An 18,726-nucleotide genomic window follows, 5' to 3' on the forward strand; every position below is an offset into this window, starting at 1 on the left:
TCTCTCTCTCTCTTTTTATTTTTGGGCTGGGGTGGCGCATTGTGTTTGCGGGTGTGTTTGCCACCCACTGGGCAAGCTTTTGTTGATATTTGGCGCGGCCTGCTTCAATTTATGTTCTGTTTGCCTTTATTGTCTTTCTCGACTTTTTTTCCATCACTGTTTGTTGTCCTTGCACAGTGAACCCCAGCTAAGTCTAAACGATTTAACACGACTCTAAGCTTCATATATTTTTGAGACTACTTTTTTACTACCAAGGGAGATCGGAAAGCGGTTATCACAGAGTAACCATATTCAAATATATTGGTTTATAGTTTCGAGTGCCCACTGTACATATCCTGGTGTTGTGTGCTGTTTTTTTTCGCTTCTCCCCGGCGCTTTCATTTTTTATTGATAAGTTCATTTAATGGGCATGGGCCTCGCCAGCTGCCATCTCATCTTCACTCTCTGTCACTGCCACTCCCCACTCACTCGGCTCACTCAGCCCCCTTTAGTCCACTCAGCACGCCCACACGACTGTCTCCTAATGAGTTTAATGCTTTGTTATCATCGCTGTAATCGGCTTATGTAATATGGCAATATAATTGAATCCCGCGAAATTATGTCATTCGGCCAGGACTAAGAAGAACCGCCTAAGACTAAGGCAGCGCCGAGTTTCGAGTGGCGGATGGAGTTTACAATTGCAAATTAGCAAATTGGCAATGCCAGTCCAGATCCAATGGCTCCAACGCAGCACCTGCTCCGAAATCATAAAGGAAATGTGTGTGTCGACTTGGGGAAGCCACTTTCACTCAGCGACCAAATGAAACTTAACGGAAAAGAAAATTACATCATGCTCGTTTCAATGGGTCGACATAATATTATTTTCCTGCCCCAGTGGGTCCTCGGCTGGTAGTCAATTTTTTATTTATTTATTTTATGCCTACGCACATACGCGCCTGCGGAAAGAAAGTGGGAGAAGGTGGAAGAAACTGCCAGAAAGTGGGAGGAACTGGGGTCCTGACAGGTGTCGCCGACTGAGTGGCTGTCTGACAGACTCGCAGAAGTGGGCGTGGCTCGTCGGCGTGGGCGGGGTGGTGAAAAATGGTGGCCTATTATTCTTTGTATTGTTTTATGTGGCATTTATACGCGTATTTTTGTCGTCTTGTATTTGGAAGGGCGAGTACGCAAGAACGGCGAACCCCGCGAGTGGAAAATAACAAAGGCAATAGACCAGCCGCCCAGGCTGGAGGGCAACGGCTTCTCCGCCACACATCGCCATCCAATCAGTAGATAAATAACACATAAAATGAGGTGCTTAATCGGGTTTGAAGTGATGAAAGTGAAACTGAACCGTCCGTCCACATTCGTCCTTGTCGCCGGCGGCGATGGCTTTGTCACCGTCGTAAATCTAGAGTATCACTGGTGTTTGAATATCATTTGCCAACGCCGAAATTCACAGAGTGGCGTTCCTTTGAGCCCGGCGGCATAATTCCACCTTAAATAGCACGCGTACTAAAGTAATTTATCAGCATTGCTGGCATAAATTAGGTTTTCCAAAATAGTTGATTAGCAAATCAAAATAAGACATCTAAAATGTGTTCGAATATGGAGTACATTATTTGAAATGACCGCACATAATCTACCTATCGATTTCCGCCGGTATTTTATGTAAACGTGCTATCACTTATCGATAAGTAATCGGGTATAATATAAGAGCAAGACCTATATAAGTCACTATCAAGTGCTTGAGAATAACTTACAATTTAGCACACCTCTAAGCATACATTTGAAAGCACTCTTAATTCGCTTAAAAAATTGCATTAATGTAATTACGATACGTAATTTATAAAAACCGTTTTTGAAAACGAGCACTTGTCGCGTTGCCAACCATTGCCAAACCGCTACCAAGAAAAAATGTTCACACTAACAGAAAACATCGATAGCGATTTGTGTATAACCAGCAAAACGGGAAACAGTCACACTCGACACATCGAAGGTATTTTTGAACAGCCAGAAACAATCACACTCTTGTTTGTTAATAATACTAGCGGACTCGCGGCCCCAAGATAGAAAACGGTTCGATCGCGCGACCATCGACCAGCCAATTTTTTTCGCTGCAAATCCGACGCCGCCCGAAAAAGTGAAAGTATTTGCATGTGAGAGGTGGAAAAGAGTCGCGGAGTGGGTCAGCGAGCAAGAAGAAGAGCCAGCGGTGCTCGAAAAGAGGGGTGGGGGCAGACACAAAAACGAGAAACCGTGAGGCGAAAATCGGAAAAGTGCAATAACGAGGCCGCGAAATCTCTGCTAAAAGGTCAATTTCCACTCGCGATAGTTTTAGCCATTAGTTAAGTAGTACAGTACGTCCCGCGTCCGTGCAATTCATACGTTAATACCAATTTATATGTGACCGAAATCTGAGAGTGTTTAGTGTGCGCGAGAGAGCGAGACAGCGAGAGCAAGAACAGCATGGGTACAACAAAGGAGCGAAGAGAGCAAAGCGAGGGCGACGCCGCCACCACCCACTTAACAACAACAGCAACAGCAACAACAGGAGCAATAGTAGCAGCAGGAGTTACTACTACGCTGCCAGCTACAAAAACAACAACCACAGCGGCAGACACGAGCACGACGAATGCCGCCAAAAAGATTCGCCGCACCTTCTCCATGCCACGCAATCCCTTCCGCTGGACGCGTAAGTTCAAAACGGCAGTGGCCGTTACGTCGTCCGCGGGAGCGGAAAACGATAACGAAAGCGGCAAGAATAACGGGGCCAGGGAGCGGCGTGGCAGCCACACGGCGATCTCGTCCTGCGTGGGAGGTGGGCGTGGCAGGAGCGGGAGCATTGTGTCGCTCAGCAGCTACGAGGCCCCATTCATTTCGTCCACCAACAACAACACAACCACCGCCAGCAATGGAAACAACAACAACAGTAGCAGTAGCAACATCAACAGCAAGCGGACACGTGCTCTGCGCCGTTCGTCCTTCAGGAAGTTTCTCAACCGGATCGCCCAGCACCTGAGCTCAACGGTTAATGTCGTGGTAAGCGCGGAAAAGTGTGGAAAGCTATATATATCAAATAGCAAATGTTTCACAATGTATCTTACGATACATAATAGATACATTCTATTACTATTACTCATCAAAACATATCATGGTGCCCTTGGTCTCTTATTGTGAGTAATTGAACGGTTTTCTTATTTATACGGCACAATAATTTATAAATCTAGGGTAACTAAGGAACAGTGGGCTAATCACTGCAGTTTTTTCTATCTGGCTATTTACCTCTCTGGATGGTTACTTCCTTTAACTAAGGCATTACTTAGTTAATTACATTCAAATGAAAATATCTAATACGAACTGTTTAGCTGCGATTAATGAGGGCGCATAAACGAAACTCATATATGTATGTAGTTCCCCCTAGTATACCTTTCCTTCTTCGCTTTGTTTGCGCGCTGCTTAGAGCGCATCTTCTAGTTTCTAAAAAACCCCCCTTCCCCACCCCCTCATTCCGCACTTAGTAGTGCCACAATGCCCCTTATCAGGAGTCCAGCCGTACTTTCATAAAAGGCATCTTCGCTTAGTGCGTTATCGGCTGCTTTGTTTTGCTCCCGCTGCTCTTTGTCTACGGCGGACGCATAGCATCTTCATCTGCATCTGGATGCGAGTGGCTCTGATTTGGCACCGTTCTGGTATTCTGGTATTCTGGTGCTGGTTCTAGGTCTTTTGTGCCGCAAAGAGTCGCCTCCCACCGGGTCAAGAATGGGCACGAATCGCCCCTTGCAACGTTTCTGTTTCGTATCGCTTCGTTTGCCCAGCTTTTTGTTTTGCTACCCGTGCTGAGTCACAATTTGCGTGACCAATGATAAGGAAGTCGAGCCGTGTTGTGTATATCAGTCCAAAATGCGGCTTATTGGGACTTTGGCTCGCTGCTCCTCCTCCAGGGAGTTTCGGTATGTTAATCTATATGGTAGCTCCAGTCTTTGTTCACACATTCCGTTCGGCGGATAAAAAGCCTTTGTTTACACAACTATAAATACATCGGATTCCGCTTTTTTGAAGTGTATCTCCAATGTTCTACGCTCTTCAGCGGCAATTTACGATTACCATACGCGAGGACGGCGCATGGAAATTAATTTTATTTTTAAACAATTGCTGTCTCATTATTATCATAATTTTTGTTGTGCCTTCGAGTGGCTGCAGCGGGGTTCCGGGGGTCTGTAACTAGGTGTAGGTGGGCGCCTTTTGTTTCGCAGACAGCAATTGTTCAAACAATTTTGTGTAAATGTTGCCAACATTTGTTGCTCCGTTCGGGCTATAATAAACAAACAAGCAAACACACACACACACTTACACACAGTCCGAAAAACAAGAGTTTTTCAGGTCGTGAGCTGCTGGAGCGAGACACCACTTAATGACGGACCGGGTGGTGAACCGGGGATCGGGAACTCCGGCGAGGGAGCACGACTACCATCCTATGTGTGCCACGCTTCTGTCGGAGAAGACAGCTCCACAAAGTGTGGAAAGCGACAAGTGAAGAGCCGAAGACAAGTGCAGGGCGCAATGACACACGCCAGTGGCCCGATCCCCTCCAGAAAGCGATAACGCTGCAACTAGAGGCTGCTGGAATTGAATTTGATCTAATAATACTCACATTGTGCGCCCCAGTGTGTGCGTATCAATTTGTAAACAGTGCAACTTAGCGTCTCGTGTTTTCTGGCTCCTGACACTTTAGCCGAGTAATATAATGCTCAAGTATATCGACTTATTATGTCGAATAAACAAATATTTCCAAGCTCACTCAACATTCAACTTCAAGTCGTAATCCGATTATAGAAAGCTGAAATCTGTGTATGTTTTTGATTGATTTGAATGGAACGATCCGTTGCCAGAGGCTTTACTGTGACTGTACAAGTTTAATTAATTGTTGAGGGCAGACCTTATGGCCGTAGTGCAGCTGACCTTTTTAGAGCTCGGAATTCCAGAACGATAACCGCATACGAAAACAGACTTAATTTCATTCAAAACGAGTCGGCAATGAATGATCAGTGATCAGTGTGGGTGTTCGCTGTGCGGGATGGAGCACGTAGAGCTCAATGAAAACTACAGTATCTGTAGTTTCTGCCACGAAAGCCCCTTGCGAATCCACAGCCAGCGGAAGATTGCAATGGGAAACTCGAGCGATTTGCCTGCTGCAAGCTTTTACTAAGCCATTATTGCTTTGCAGACATGGCACAAGGTGGTGCAGTTGTAGTTGTCTTGCTTACCTTTTGTCTTTTGCCACCTTTCACCAACAAGCGAAAAAAAACACGTATGTAAAAGGCAAGATATTCGGTTAACTGAGTGAGCAACAAGTACTTAGTACTACTGCCTTTGCTGTGAGTCTTTTCTTAATGACATTATGTGGCAATTGACCATTGTTGAGTTGTTGTTGCTGTTGCTGTTGTGCGCTTACCTCATTGTAAACAACTACTTTGATTTATGATTCATGCCGCTGGCACTTGGCATCTCGTTTCGCGCACTTTGCATTGATTTTATTCAGAAGCTGAGTTTGAATAGCTGCAGAGAAACAACAAAAGCGGCGCAAATGGCGGAAAAGCGAAATGCGAAGAGAAAAGCAAAAAAAAATCGTACAGCGAGAACTGGGAAAACTGGGAAACGGCAGCAATAATATGGCTTATTAAAGATTGCATGCCAAAAATTGCAAATGCCACTGGGCATCGTGCGATAGGGTGGTGGAGGGGGGTGCTTTGGCAGGAGGGGTGGTGTAAAAGTCAAAAGTGACACTGTGTGACGATCTAGGCAACAACAAGTGCAAAAGCGCCAAGAACAACACGTGAGGTAGATGGCGCACATGCAAGCAAATACACGCGAAAATATCAGAGGTTGCAACTTACTTGCGATGTATTCAGTATTTGAAATGCCAGTCTTTGTTTAATGAATCAACCAATAGCGTACGATGGAAATCATGAAGTGCTCAACTAACTATATGAATATGGCTACTTTTTTCGTTCAGTGTCCGCAACAGTTTTGTATATTTCCGTATGCTTCGGCTCTGGCCACCCAAAAGCGCGTCTCATGCTGATGGATGTTGTTGTTGTTGGTGCACTTGTTGATGGCAAGATTAGTACGTAACGCCAGTGCAACCGACTTCCCTTCCTTTCCCCACTCTGTTTGCTGATTTTCTATGATATTTCAAGAGCATGAGCAGGGTACATCCCCTGCGGGGTGGGGGGTTCGGGGCTGGGAGGCCTTTCGCGCACTCATAGTCTTTGTATTCCGTATTCCGTATTTCCGCCCGCTGGCTCACACGTAACTTTTGCTGTTGTACAACTGTGCGAATTATTGTCTATAGTCTATGGTTTGTTGTTTGTGCTCGCAGTGCGATTCCTGGTGCTGCAGTTGTTGTCGCTGTCGCTGGGGTTGCTCCGCACGTTCTCCGTACCGCTCGGCCCCATTTCTCCTTCTCTTTCACTCTGCCGTTCTGGCTGAATTCGCTTTCAAGGTAAAATCAATTGAGATCAAACTAATTGAAAAAATGTTTTCGGAATTTTTAGCCTTTGCAGTTATTTTCGTACTTCCATGGCCCGGCACGTTTATTTTCATAAACAATCATTTTAGAAATAATTTCGGTTTCGGGGGTAAAGTATTGTAGTAGTCCGCTCCATGGCGAGGTATTATAGAAGTATGTGTTCTAAATAGCAGTTACTCTTCCATGTTTGCTTGGTTCCCAGACGGTAGCTAGAAATTATCCACGTCATTCGTAGTTAATTGCGCACTGCTCCGGTGGGTCCACAATGATATATGGCTATAAAGACCCACAAACACCCCAAAAACCATCATCAAGTTGTCCGCTCCACTGGGGCCTCGCCGCCGTAGTATTCCATTATGTGCTAAACGTATGTGACAGCAGGTCCGAGTGAAAAGTGCAAATTTATCGCTGGTCTGCTCGTCTGCTGTCAAGCGATTTGCCCTTGCCCGAAAAAGCCACAAAATATGCGTTGTTGGTCCATGAACGGCAGATATCAGTTGAAGTTGACAGAAGTCGAAGGGGCAGTCACAGCAAACAGTGCCGATCATAAGTGTAAAGGCAGACAGTGAGCCAGTGACCCTTGAATCAGTGGATCAGTTTTTAGCTCAGTTAGTTCTTTAGCTTAATCATTGGCCTCCATTGGCATCGTTAAGTAATGTCGCTTATGTAGTATTGATCAAGTGGATCATCGAACAAGTTCTGCTATTATCAAGTAGAGTTAGTTCAAAAATCTAGACCCCCACGAACCAGAAAGTACTTATGCCCATGCCGCGCGGTGTATATGTAGATATGAGCACTCGGCTCTGATAAGCGCCGTGTTCGCAAGGTGGCCTGATTAGAGCCCCTTTGTAGGCGCAACCTTGACAGAGCCGCGCGTTCTCCTCCACGTAATCGCGCCTCTTCCAAAATGGGCGTGCCAGTACCCCCACTTACATAATTAAATATATATAGCGGCGGATCTAATTAGTTTACTGTCAAATGGAAAAGGCGAGACTACTCTGAGGATTACGTTTGGCGAGAAAATAGAACCATAAAGGCGTAGCAGAGTGTTTGACAAACGCTACCTTATCGGGCAGTTCCCAAATCTCAGTCGGCGAAATGATTTACCCTCACCGCCGCCGACGTGCCGGAATCAATGATAATGGTGACGTTATCCATTAGTAGTACATTCTCAGGTGTCACGTGATCGTTTGCGGGTCGAAGCCATCGCTTAGATCAGAGCTAAAGCTCGGAACGGCCGAGTATCGAATACGATTTGCCGATTTCACGATTAGGCGCTTGACGAATGGGTGGCGATAAGCCGCAGAGATATATGGGGGCAAGTGGGCTCTAATAATAGTCTGCTCGAGCGTTCCATTAATAAAATGCCGTCCAACCGGTAGGAGAACTCGGTTCGGTCTCGGATCTACGAGCGCTCTCGATCCTACCGAGATTCCATTCTACTCTCTCTCTCTCTGGTGCCCAGCCCGAAAACCAATTTCATTCATGCTGTGGCCAAGATCTCGTAGGTAATAACAACCTCGTGGCAGCCACATCAACGGCAATTATCTTCAATTATTTACAATTATTTAATAAAAACGCAAACGTAACTGCACAACAGATACTACAATACATATATCTGCATCTGGAGCGGCATGTTGTGGCTTACGTAAGGGCAAGCAAATACTCGAGTGCAGTGCAATATTTTTAAGTTATCTGGCGCACTGCCGCTCCGCAATGCTCCCCATCGGCCCCCTACCGTCTTATCAGAAGAGCTCTGGCCGCATGAGCACACATTTGCTCCGGCGGAATGGAATTTTTTCTGGCTGGAATAAGTGAAAAACGAGGAAAAAGCTAAATGAACTCGAGACGAAGGCCTAATAATTCGATACATCAAGTTAAGCGAAATGCGCGAATGTAAACAAAGCCATGGGATGATGGACTGAGGAGGACACTTGATATATAAAGAAAAACATTTGGGGCCACTTGACTGCTCGACTCGTCCGCGGACAAGCAAAACGAACGAAATTTGCTTAAATTTATAAATAATAATGACGATGATGATAAAATTGCCGGCGCAAATTGAGACAAGTGGCCAGTGGCTACTTTCATTCTATGCCTCCGCGTTTCTGGCTCAATTAACCAGCCAGAAAAGTACAAATGGCAGCCGGGCGTATGCGGCGTATGCGCAACATCTCAAAGTCTGCTGCTTTGTCTCCAGCTGTGTGAGAAATGACCACCTCGATTAGGTCAGCAGACTCACATATGAAATGGGAACGGGAAGATATACGTACAGACAAGTTCTGGACACTCGTTTGGGGTAGAAATTCCACTCAATTTATTCATTCATCTACCGAGGCATCATAGACCTCCGCTTTAAGCTCAGTTTACATCACTGCCGGCCATTTAAATTCGGTTCTGTCTAATGAACTGAGCTGGTCAAACTCGGAACCCTTTCAGCTTAGCGCCACGCCTCTAATTATTAAGAAAATCCGCTTAGTGTCCGGGGATTCCAGGCTAAAAACCTGGTGCTCCAGGGTCTTAGTCTTTAAGCTCCAAGCACTGGGAGGACTGGCACTTAAATTTGGCCCGGTTCGTGCCCTTTGCAGGGCATCTTTCTTTTGTCCGGCAAGCACTCGAGCAGCCACTTGGCCGCCATTCAACAGCCCGCTCAGTTTCCCCACAGATCACAATACAAATGGCATTTGTTCGATGCAGTCAACGTCAGTTCAATGTCAAATTGCTAACAAAAGCAACAATTATTCAAAGCCAACGATGGGGGCCCAGTGGTGTCGCTAAGCTTAATCGAATGAGACAACGAAATCCGGGCTAATGTCTTGAGAACTCGGAAACTTGGGAACTTAGGAACTGGGGAACTTTCCGGCAGCGTGATGCGAGGGAATATATATATATATATATATATATATATGCTAACTGTCGACCAAGCTAACCTATCTCCTCATTTCTCCCCCGGAAATGCCGCGTCTTCAGTCGGAGGAGAAGCACTCGCCTGCGAATCGCATCGCCTTCATTGAAATTGTGCCATTCTACACCGGATGCTGGCGCAGAAAAGAGGTACCAAGCTAATACCTAATCAGTGGGCTGCAGTCCAGAGCATGGCACAGCCCGCTGGTAATGTCATGATCACCATCCCTACATCAATGCCCATCCCACACAGAGATTTATTTCCTATTGGCCAATTTACCACTGGCCGCCTATTTCTTTGCCTCCTAGGTTTGCGTGGGTTTTCGCTTTCCGAAACGGGTTTTTTTGTGTTCGATTTGCGCTTATTTTGGTCGCTTTTTTGCCCACTTTTTGTTGACTCTATTGAATCCATTATTCGCTGGCTTTTGTTTGATATTTTCGGGTATATTTCTTTTGGCATCGAACGATGACGTTACCATCTTACTCATCTTGTGTCCGTCTGTCTGCTTTCGTCACCGAGTCTTGCATTTCGCTGGGAAATAGAGGAATCGGGAAAGCTATTTAGCATTGACCTCCAGCAGCCAAGTGACCTCCAACTGCACACTGCGTTCCCCGTGCGGCTGCCAATTTCATAATCCACCAAGTTTCATTGCTAATCGCAATCAAAGCCGTTAAAGGCACTCGGCCACGTCGAAAGTTCCACATTGAAACAGACTCAATCCCAGCCGCATATAATTTCATCGTTTTTCTTTTTCGTTGCGATTCCATGGCTGGTTTGTAATATCGCAAATCGTGAAATTCGGCGCCTTTGAGAGGTTTTGCTCCCGGTGCACAGAGGAAAAGGAAAATGCTAGAGATCATTTATTGAAAGACTGACGCTCATCTTTATCAGTTTTCAAGAGATGCTCGTTCGATTTATGTAATACGAAAAAATTTCCAGCTCTAGAGATCTACACACCAGACACACCTCCTCATCGTAGTGAAGCAATTTCGATTTCTTTTTTGATTAGCACCGAAATTTTCCACACCATTGAGCCCAATCACACGCCCTCCTTAAATATGCACTTCTAATTGGTTCATTAAATATTTGCATGACAGTAAAGCTAGTTCGCGGAAGCTTTAACATATCTGATTACCGAAATTGTCTACTCATAGCTTGTGTAAACTAATAGAAGAGTGTTTACCTATTCGTTTGGGCCGACAGGCCTTTCTTTTTTGCCTTGTTTTCTAAATATATCTTCATTTATCGCAAATTGATGGCTGCTCGCAGCTCTAAACAATTTTTAATTGGGAACGAAATTGAAATCCAATCAGCGAACGCCAAAAGCCTCAGTTTACTCCACTGCACTCCAGTGCAATCTGGAAACGGGATTCTTCACCGCTCGCCAATTGATACTCCCCAGCGACTAACAAAACTGTCCCCTTTTTCCTCTCTAGGCGAACAAACATGGTCAGCCATCGGTTTCGGGCTCTTCGTCGGGCGGCGGAGGAGGAGCAGGAGGACCAGGCGGCGGGGAGAGAGTGCCCCCCATCGGAGGCTATCAGTGGCCGGCGGATCAGACTCCAGGTGTAATGGGATTGAAGAACCACGGGAACACTTGCTTTATGAACGCGGTGCTGCAATGCCTCAGTCACACAGACATACTGGCCGAGTACTTTGTTTTAGATCAGTACAAGGTAAATATATTTATTTGCCAAATATCTCCATCCAATCCTCAACCTTTCTTTACAGGCTGACCTCAAGCGACGCAACAAGATTAACTCGCGAAAGTTCGGCACTAAGGGAGAGCTCACCGAGCAGCTGGCCAACGTGCTGAAGGCGCTGTGGACTTGCAAGAACGAGAGTGATCACAGCACCAGCTTTAAGGCAGTGGTAGATCGGTACGGAACGCAGTTCCGCAGCTCGACGCAACACGATGCCCAGGAGTTTCTTTTTTGGTTGCTTGACAAGGTGCACGAGGACCTCAACACAGCCAGCAAGCGGCGCTACAAGAGCCTCAAGGTATGCGAAATTCAAGTTGGCGGCATACGCTTTTTCGGATAGAGCAACTCATTTTTCTTTTTCATAATTTCTCGCAGAACTCGTACGGCCGTTCGGACGAGGTGATCGCCGCCGAGACGCTGGCCAATCACATCCGGTGCAACAACAGCTTCGTCCAGGCCGTGTTCCAGGCCCAGTTTCGCTCATCGCTTACCTGCCCGCGCTGCGAAAAGCAGTCAAACACATTCGACCCCTTTCACTGCATCTCCGTGCAGCTGCCGCAGCTCACGCAGCAGACGATATTTGTCACTGTAGTCTACATGACGCGGCTCCCACGTCAGGTGCGGATGGGCCTGCGAGTTCCAGCCGGATCGCCAATAGTAGCGCTTCGAGAGCAGCTTCAGGCGGACACGGGTATCGAGGGATCGCGAATGGTCCTGGTGGACTTAAACGCCGAAGGATTCACCCGCGTTTTTTACGACACGCAACCCGTAGAGACGCTATCTAGCATTGAAACAATTTACTGCATCGAGGTGCCGGCGGCAACTCCTGTTGCCAAGGCTGCTACTCCTTCAGAGACGGGGGATAAGTCTGCTCCAACAGCAGTGACTCCATCTCCTGCTGCAGCTCAATCGCAGGCGGACCTGTTGCTCCTAGTGGCCAACGTATACCGAGCGAAGGATGGCGCGGATATAACCCGCTTTGGAGCCCCCTTCAGCATGAAGGCACCTCGTGACTGCTCATACCAGGATCTGCAGAAACGAATGCTCCGCGAAATGGCGCCGCTGCTCAAGCCAGAGGTGTTCTCCTATGCCACCCCACTGGCCGAGATGTTCCGTATTCGGCTGCAAGACCCATCCGCAGACCCTGATACCTATTTGGAGCAAGTGGAGCACCCGTTGCTTACCGAAATGATCGACATGGCGCTTTCCGTGCTTTCCTCCGAGGCAGGACCCCAGCATATAAAGCTCCTTTTGGAGTGGAGTTCACCCGAGGCACACTTTATCAGTAAACAGCAGGACACGGAAGAAGCCGTCGTGGAGCACGAGAGCGTTGCTCGTCTAAGTGCCAGCAAGCCGAGCGACACCGCTGCGCTGACTTTGGAGCAGTGCCTGGAGCACTATACCAAGGCAGAGACTCTGAGTGCCGAGGATGCCTGGCGCTGTCCACACTGCCAGCAATACCTTCCAGTTGTGAAGACGCTGGGTCTGTGGTCGCTGCCCGACATCCTAGTAGTGCATTTCAAGCGCTTCCGGCAACATCAATCTAAAGGTCCGCAAGCGGCTAAGCTGACAACAATGGTCAAGTTTCCGCTGACCGCCTTCGACATGTCACCGCACTTGGCACGTGGCGTGCATGAAAGCGCCAGCAGCTCGCTGGGTATGGGAACGGGCATTGGACTTGGACTCGGGCTGGGCTCGAATCCCTGGAAGAAAGCTCGTTCCGTCGACTCGCGGTCCTCCACACTTAACTCGCGCTGTGACGCAAAGGATACGCGGTACGACCTTTACGCAGTGTGCTACCATCAGGGAGATACATTGGAAACAGGGCATTATACAGCTGCCTGCAAGAATCCTTACGACCGTCAGTGGTATAAGTTCGACGACCAGCGAGTGAGCAAGGTGCCTGAGGACGACATTGAGCAGGACATAATCAATAATGAGGCATACATGCTCTTCTACCAGCGACGCAGTGTAGATGCAGGCGAGTGTTCCGGTTCCAGTTCGAACTCCGGAGATCACTGGGTATCGCGAATTGCGCCAGCCTCATCATCGTCCGCATCATCGACGTCAGGAAAGGAGAGGGAGCCGGTTAAGTTGGAGGAAAACACAGAATCTCCTGCGGCAGTAGAAGTAACGGAGAAGGCTCAGTCCAAGCCGGTGGACATAGTTTGCCAGGATAAGGCGAAAGGTAAATTTTACCTAAGATATATGAAGATATACATTAATCTTAAATTATACACTATTTCAGGTACTGCAGACGGCCCAGACGCTGATCAAGAACAGACAACTGTTCCACATGATTTACAAATTGAGGAACTGGCATTCGCGGATGCAGATGTAGACACCAGTTTAGGAGAGACCATCAAGGCGGAGGTAAATCTAGCGGCTAAGGATGAACCCAAAAAGGTGGAGGTAGAGGAAGCCACGCCTATATTTGCCATGGATGAAGACGGTTCCGAAGCTAGACAGGAGAAGAAGGAGGAATGCGTTAAGAAGGAAGACGAACTCTCCGAAGCCCCAGATGTGAGCGAACTAACCGCCGAGTCCAAGACCAATGGCCACGTGAGCTCTTCGTCCAGCTCTTCCTCCTCGGAAAGCTCGCTATCGTCCCGCTCCTCGCCGCGATCATTGAGTACTTCAGTCACAGCTGCATCTACTCTGCAGAGCAAGTTCAACGGCCACATGAGCGCCGCTCCAGCTCTTTTCAATGGAAATGGAAATACGTCACAGCTCTCGTCCAGCTTGCAACTATCCCGGCATGTGCTGCACAACCATCAATGGCACGGATCTAGGAGCAGCGTGTCAGCTGTAGAGAATGCTACGCAACATCAACAGCAGCAGGCGGCGGCCAGTCTGAGCCTTCGTCATTCGTTTTCCACAAGTTCAAATTACACGGAGACACTATCATCCTTGCTACGCAAATCAGCAAATACATGCAGCAAGGACACGCTGCTGTTTATCGACCAACAGAGTCACCATCATACAGCCGGACTGATCGAAGATGACGATGATTCATACATGGGCAGGTCCCTTTGGGTATGTCGAGATAGTTGTAGAATACCTGGAGGCATTCTTACTAAATTTATACGTCCTGTTACAGATATCGCCCGTAACGCCACACAAACTCATCACTGTTTCGCCCAAGAATTAGATGCGATATTATAATCCATATGGATGTATACTTTGGTAAAGAAACCCGAAAATGAAAGCGAAGCCGAAACAAGAATATACAAAACGCACTATAGCCATAAGCCTAAGGTTTACTTTATATGATATTTCTTAACCGGAGCTCCCGAGCGATAAGCTCGGGATGAAGATGTTATACAACTTTGTTTAATTTAAGATACGTACTCATATATACGATACTTGCAATACTGCATAACGTTTGAAAGTTTGATAAAACTTAAATATATTGTATAAGCATTAGACTATTTATTCAAAGCCAATGACGAGGATTAGTTTTCTTTATATTTCACCGAATTGACGAAGATTTTTATAACCTAACGACTACCGATATTTATTTAGCCAAACAATGAAGTACAATTTTATTTGATTGAGTTTTTCGTTCAAACTATAAATCTTCTTGTATAATTCCCTAACGATTTTTATGATGAAGTGCTTGGCATGCCTAAGTTAAGCTTTTTTTACATGAAACCAAGTTTCGGACTAAAATCTATGAGCATAGTTATAAATGTAAGGACACGTATTCTCTTTAATTACGATTACTTTGAATTGTACATTAATCTATCTGATTGTAACTTTTCCACAACCAAAAAATTCTGGCACAACTGCATATGATTCTTTCGATTCGTTGTCGGGCTACGTTTTGTGAATCGTTTATAATGCGGATCTATATACAAACATATATATTTCTTTAAAAATAATGTATTCTATATGTAGACGAAAGCATTACACCAAAACATTATATTGATAAAAAATGTTTGAGGACTCTACCACATTGTTTTCTGGAGAGAAAGAACTTTATTACGGTGTAAAATGTTCATTGTATTCATAAATAAACGTGAAGTTGTTGAATATGAAGTATGATTTGGAAGTGAACTAATAAAAATTAAAAAAAAAACACTTGGCTGGGGTTAGGAAGGTCTCTTTATTGTTGCATAAGCATCAGTTCTCAAATATTGTTGAATCCTGACATGTTCCGAATTCTTGTAATCCTGGATCGCAATATTGGCCATTTTCTTATTCATAACTGACGTATTAGCCAGATTTTCGTCATTGATGGAACGGATAGAACTCGACAACATTTTTACATTGTATTGAGCCGGAAAGTATGCTTCTGTTTTGGTTTTCATACTTGGCTCTCTCAAAATATGCATAATTCAAAGTAAAGCTTTCTTTCTTTCCACTTTCTCATGCTCTGGCTAGTTTACCGGGCTTACAAGCAGCCAGAGGTTCAACGTCTGCAGCGACTTGGTCGACAACTCAGTTCAGTTGGTGCACTTGACGCGTCTGGTTCTGCTTCCCACCACTGCGGATTAAGCCAAGCCTGACGAAGGCCAAGTCCAAGAACCTTCTACAAGAAGCAAACGAGCGGAGATGGATTATCGTCTAGTGCTGGTATGTCATCATTACGGGTGTGCTAACTGCACACTTTTTCTATGGCTCGCTGGTCAAGTTCGTTGCCCAAGTCTTTTGTTTTGCAATGCGTTAACATTGGCGAGCTAACCGCTTACGTTTACTGTTACTCAGTCCCTGGGAACCGCCCGATTCTGGAGCATGCTAATGAATTAAGCTAACCAAAGAGCAGCGTACGTTCCGATCCGTTCTGCCCCTTCTTCTAGTTCGGTCTTCTAACTACTGGCTTTTGGCCGGGTGCCGAGCAACTTTCCCGTTAGGCGTGTGGCACGCATATTGGGAACAGAGCGCCAACAAGTTCTTTCCTGACCAGATCAAATCAGCCTGTCTTGGCCCCGAAAGGCGGTTAGGTCTTCATTCTGCAATTGAGCTACCAATATTTACCTATGCAAATTGTGCTCTTTCCATTTGGGAGCTCTCTCGCAGGGCAAACAAGTTTCTGCCTCATTAGAAGGGAAAAAACAAAAGAACGAGCTTAGCGGCTGACCCGATTTTGGATTCCCCGACGCCGCATTCAAATTACGCTGTGAACCGTGTCACAAAGAGAGAAATTCCACAGCTTCTTGGCACTGCAGCCGCCCACCGATCTGTACCACTTGACCTGGATTACTCGGGTCTGTCCGTGGAACTTTTGGTTTCATTGAGATGCCACTGCCCAGAACTTCAGGGAAAGTTCCCTCGAACAATTAATGGTCAAGTGAGCACAGCGGAGAGATGCTGAAGTGGCGTCTCGATCGCAGTTGCTGCCTCGGTTTGTTTATCTTCACAAAAACAGAAACAGAAACTTTCGCGCTTTCGCCAAACAACAAAACATCGAAAAGTGTATGTATGGCCGGGTAAAAGATCTCGATTCTTTTTCCGGACAATATTGGGCCATTCACCGACTCTTCTGGGCAATTAACTCGACTCCAGACGGCTACGGCCACTGATTGTACCTCCACTGTGACTATCTTTTGTTTTGTAGAAAATTCTCAGCTTTCTGCTGCTGGCCCAATTGGGTTTCTCCCAGCCGCAGCAGCAGTCGCCATCTGACTACGGTGAGGAGCAGCCTCCGGAGGGTTATTACGCCTTCGTCGAGTCCCCGAATGCGGTGCCTCCCAAGGTCAGGCCGCCACCTTACACCTTTGTAAATGCGGAGTGCAAGGACGTGGCCGCCGGCAAGAAGTCTGCCGTGTCCGTTCACAACATTTGCGGAGATCTAAACAAGGGTCAGATACCCAAGAATCCGCTGGGACAAAATGTACTCGGGGAGCCCTATCCCTTGTAGGTGAAAATATTTGCGTAACAAATTTCAGACATCTCTAATGTACACCTCCTCCACAGCGAACTTATTCGCAACCAAACGCTGAAGTTCCTTTCGAAAACTTTGCCCGTTCTAAAGGCCGACGATACCCTACCCAAGGTCACCCAGATCATTCGAGATGAACCCGTGGAACAGCTGGACAGCAACAACATCGACAGGCCCTATCCCGCAGGAGGTTCCACTCGCGTCCGCCGCAGCCTGCCGGAGGGCGTGGAGTCCAACGAGTACAGCTACTTCGATCCCGCCCTGGACGAGGAGGAGCAACACAAGCAAAGGGATCGGAATAACCAGCAGAGAAGGGCCGCCGAGGAGAGGAAGCCAAGGAAATTCTGCGATGGCGGTGGAGTGTAAGTTTTTAGCATGGAAACGGGGGAGTAGAGTTATTCCAATCTTAACTGCTACATAAATGAAAGATAAATATATCGTATTTCTTAAAGCACGGGAAAGGCGCGCATATAAAGCTAAAGAGGTCACCACTTAAAAATTATGAGTCATCTTTATAAAATTATAGATTCGAAGAATTATCAAGGCAAAGAACCCAAATGAGCTTGTCATTTCACTTTCCACATCATAATGTAAAGCCATACAACTAAAGAAGCTCAACACTTTAATCGACATCCATAGATATTGTAGAATAGGTTAAGAGAGGAGTACATCATGGGGTATTCAACTGCTTAGCATTTTGACGACACAACTGCGTGCAGGTCAATTAATAAAAGATTTTTAAACTTTTAACTCCACCCACAGATTTTGCACCTTATACAGGGCAATTCAGGGAGACACCGGAGGAGCAGCCCCTGCCACGCCCACTGCGGAAAGGCGCGAGGAGGTGGGTCCCATCCGGTACGAGGGTCCTCCCACTCCCTGTCCCGCCAAGGTAGAGTACGCTACTCCCGTCTTCGCTAAGAACTACCAAGGCGCCTGGCGTTATGTGGTCCAGATTCCCTATGAGGGCTACTTCACCCAGACGGTGGAGGTGACGCGTTGCATTCAGGCACGCTGTCACTACCTGGACGGCGGTTGCTTGTCGTCACCACGCTGGGTAAGCCTGTTGGTGGCGGAGATCTTCTACCCCAATGCGGAGGACACAGTGCCCACCAGCTCGACCACCACTCAGGCCCCTTCTGTGCAGGATTTCCAGGCCTACCAGCAGTACCTGCAGAAGAGGGCAGGCGTGGCTACCGCCTCCGACGGAACCTCGTCTGGAGCAGCCGGCCCCGCGGCGCAGGTGGACGCCCACTGCGATGGACACGATGAACTGGGCTGCTTCCAGGTGCGTCTCTACTACGACTGGTTCCTCATCCCCGGCTCTTGCAAGTGCTGGCGCCCGGACTACTTCGCCAAGTACGTGCGCCGGAAGTCGGTGGCCGAGTTGTGAACACTTCCTGGACAGGATTTTCGAAGGAAATCCTTAGAATAAGACTAAGTTCTAGCCTTTAGAGGAACACAACTTTGAGGTGAAAGGCTCATTCTAGTAATCCACCCGGGTGCCCCACAGCCCTATACGGATCACGCAGAGTTTGCAGTTCGTGCATCTACCAGATACAATCTTAACCTAGGCGGTTAGCTCCCTCTTTCGACTGATTAAGCCAAGAGCAGTGCATTTCTACTAATAAATACGTTTCTACCTAATCATAAGAGAGCCTCTCTATTCGGCACTTTGCTGAGACTGCGATGTGGTATTGGCCTAGCCTGTGTGTGTTAGCCTCCT

The 18,726-nt window shown here is 46.9% G+C and overlaps 2 protein-coding genes across 4 annotated transcripts; both read left to right on the top strand.

Moving 5' to 3' along the window:
- The first annotated feature begins 1,927 nt into the window (after window positions 1-1,927).
- On the top strand, window positions 1,928-15,155 carry Usp15-31 (Ubiquitin specific protease 15/31). 3 transcript variants are annotated; one of them, NM_138115.3, is made up of 7 exons: window positions 1,928-3,018; window positions 9,479-9,562; window positions 10,850-11,089; window positions 11,145-11,414; window positions 11,492-13,304; window positions 13,365-14,152; window positions 14,217-15,155. In NM_138115.3, exons 1-7 carry the CDS (start codon window positions 2,446-2,448, stop codon window positions 14,265-14,267), a joined length of 3,819 nt encoding a protein of 1,272 aa, NP_611959.2. In that variant the 5' UTR covers window positions 1,928-2,445; the 3' UTR covers window positions 14,268-15,155. The 3 variants fall into 3 exon arrangements, with proteins under 3 accessions (NP_611959.2, NP_001286855.1, NP_001286856.1); NM_001299926.1 differs by lacking the exon at window positions 9,479-9,562; NM_001299927.1 differs by lacking the exon at window positions 9,479-9,562 and having other exon boundaries at window positions 14,217-14,564.
- Window positions 15,156-15,556: 401 nt separating this feature from the next.
- spz6 (spatzle 6) lies at window positions 15,557-18,645 on the top strand. Its single transcript, NM_138117.3, has 4 exons — window positions 15,557-15,694; window positions 16,677-16,975; window positions 17,036-17,362; window positions 17,763-18,645. The coding sequence occupies exons 1-4, from the start codon at window positions 15,674-15,676 to the stop codon at window positions 18,391-18,393; spliced, it is 1,278 nt and encodes a 425-aa protein (NP_611961.1). The 5' UTR covers window positions 15,557-15,673; the 3' UTR covers window positions 18,394-18,645.
- The last annotated feature ends 81 nt before the right edge of the window (window positions 18,646-18,726 follow it).

Source organism: Drosophila melanogaster, chromosome 2R, assembly GCF_000001215.4.
Source record: "Drosophila melanogaster chromosome 2R".
NCBI classification, from domain to species: Eukaryota; Metazoa; Arthropoda; class Insecta; order Diptera; family Drosophilidae; genus Drosophila; species Drosophila melanogaster.

Excerpts from the sequence above, each read along its gene's own strand:
- Usp15-31 (NM_138115.3), top strand. The coding sequence starts at position 2,446 with ATGGGTACAACAAAGGAGCGAAGAGAGCAAAGCGAGGGCGACGCCGCC. Across the intron at positions 9,563-10,849 it reads GATGCTGGCGCAGAAAAGAG|GCGAACAAACATGGTCAGCC; the intron begins GTACCAAGCTAA and ends TTTCCTCTCTAG. Across the intron at positions 11,415-11,491 it reads GGCGCTACAAGAGCCTCAAG|AACTCGTACGGCCGTTCGGA; the intron begins GTATGCGAAATT and ends AATTTCTCGCAG.
- spz6 (NM_138117.3), top strand. The coding sequence starts at position 15,674 with ATGGATTATCGTCTAGTGCTG. Across the intron at positions 15,695-16,676 it reads TGGATTATCGTCTAGTGCTG|AAAATTCTCAGCTTTCTGCT; the intron begins GTATGTCATCAT and ends TTTGTTTTGTAG. Across the intron at positions 17,363-17,762 it reads TTCTGCGATGGCGGTGGAGT|ATTTTGCACCTTATACAGGG; the intron begins GTAAGTTTTTAG and ends CTCCACCCACAG.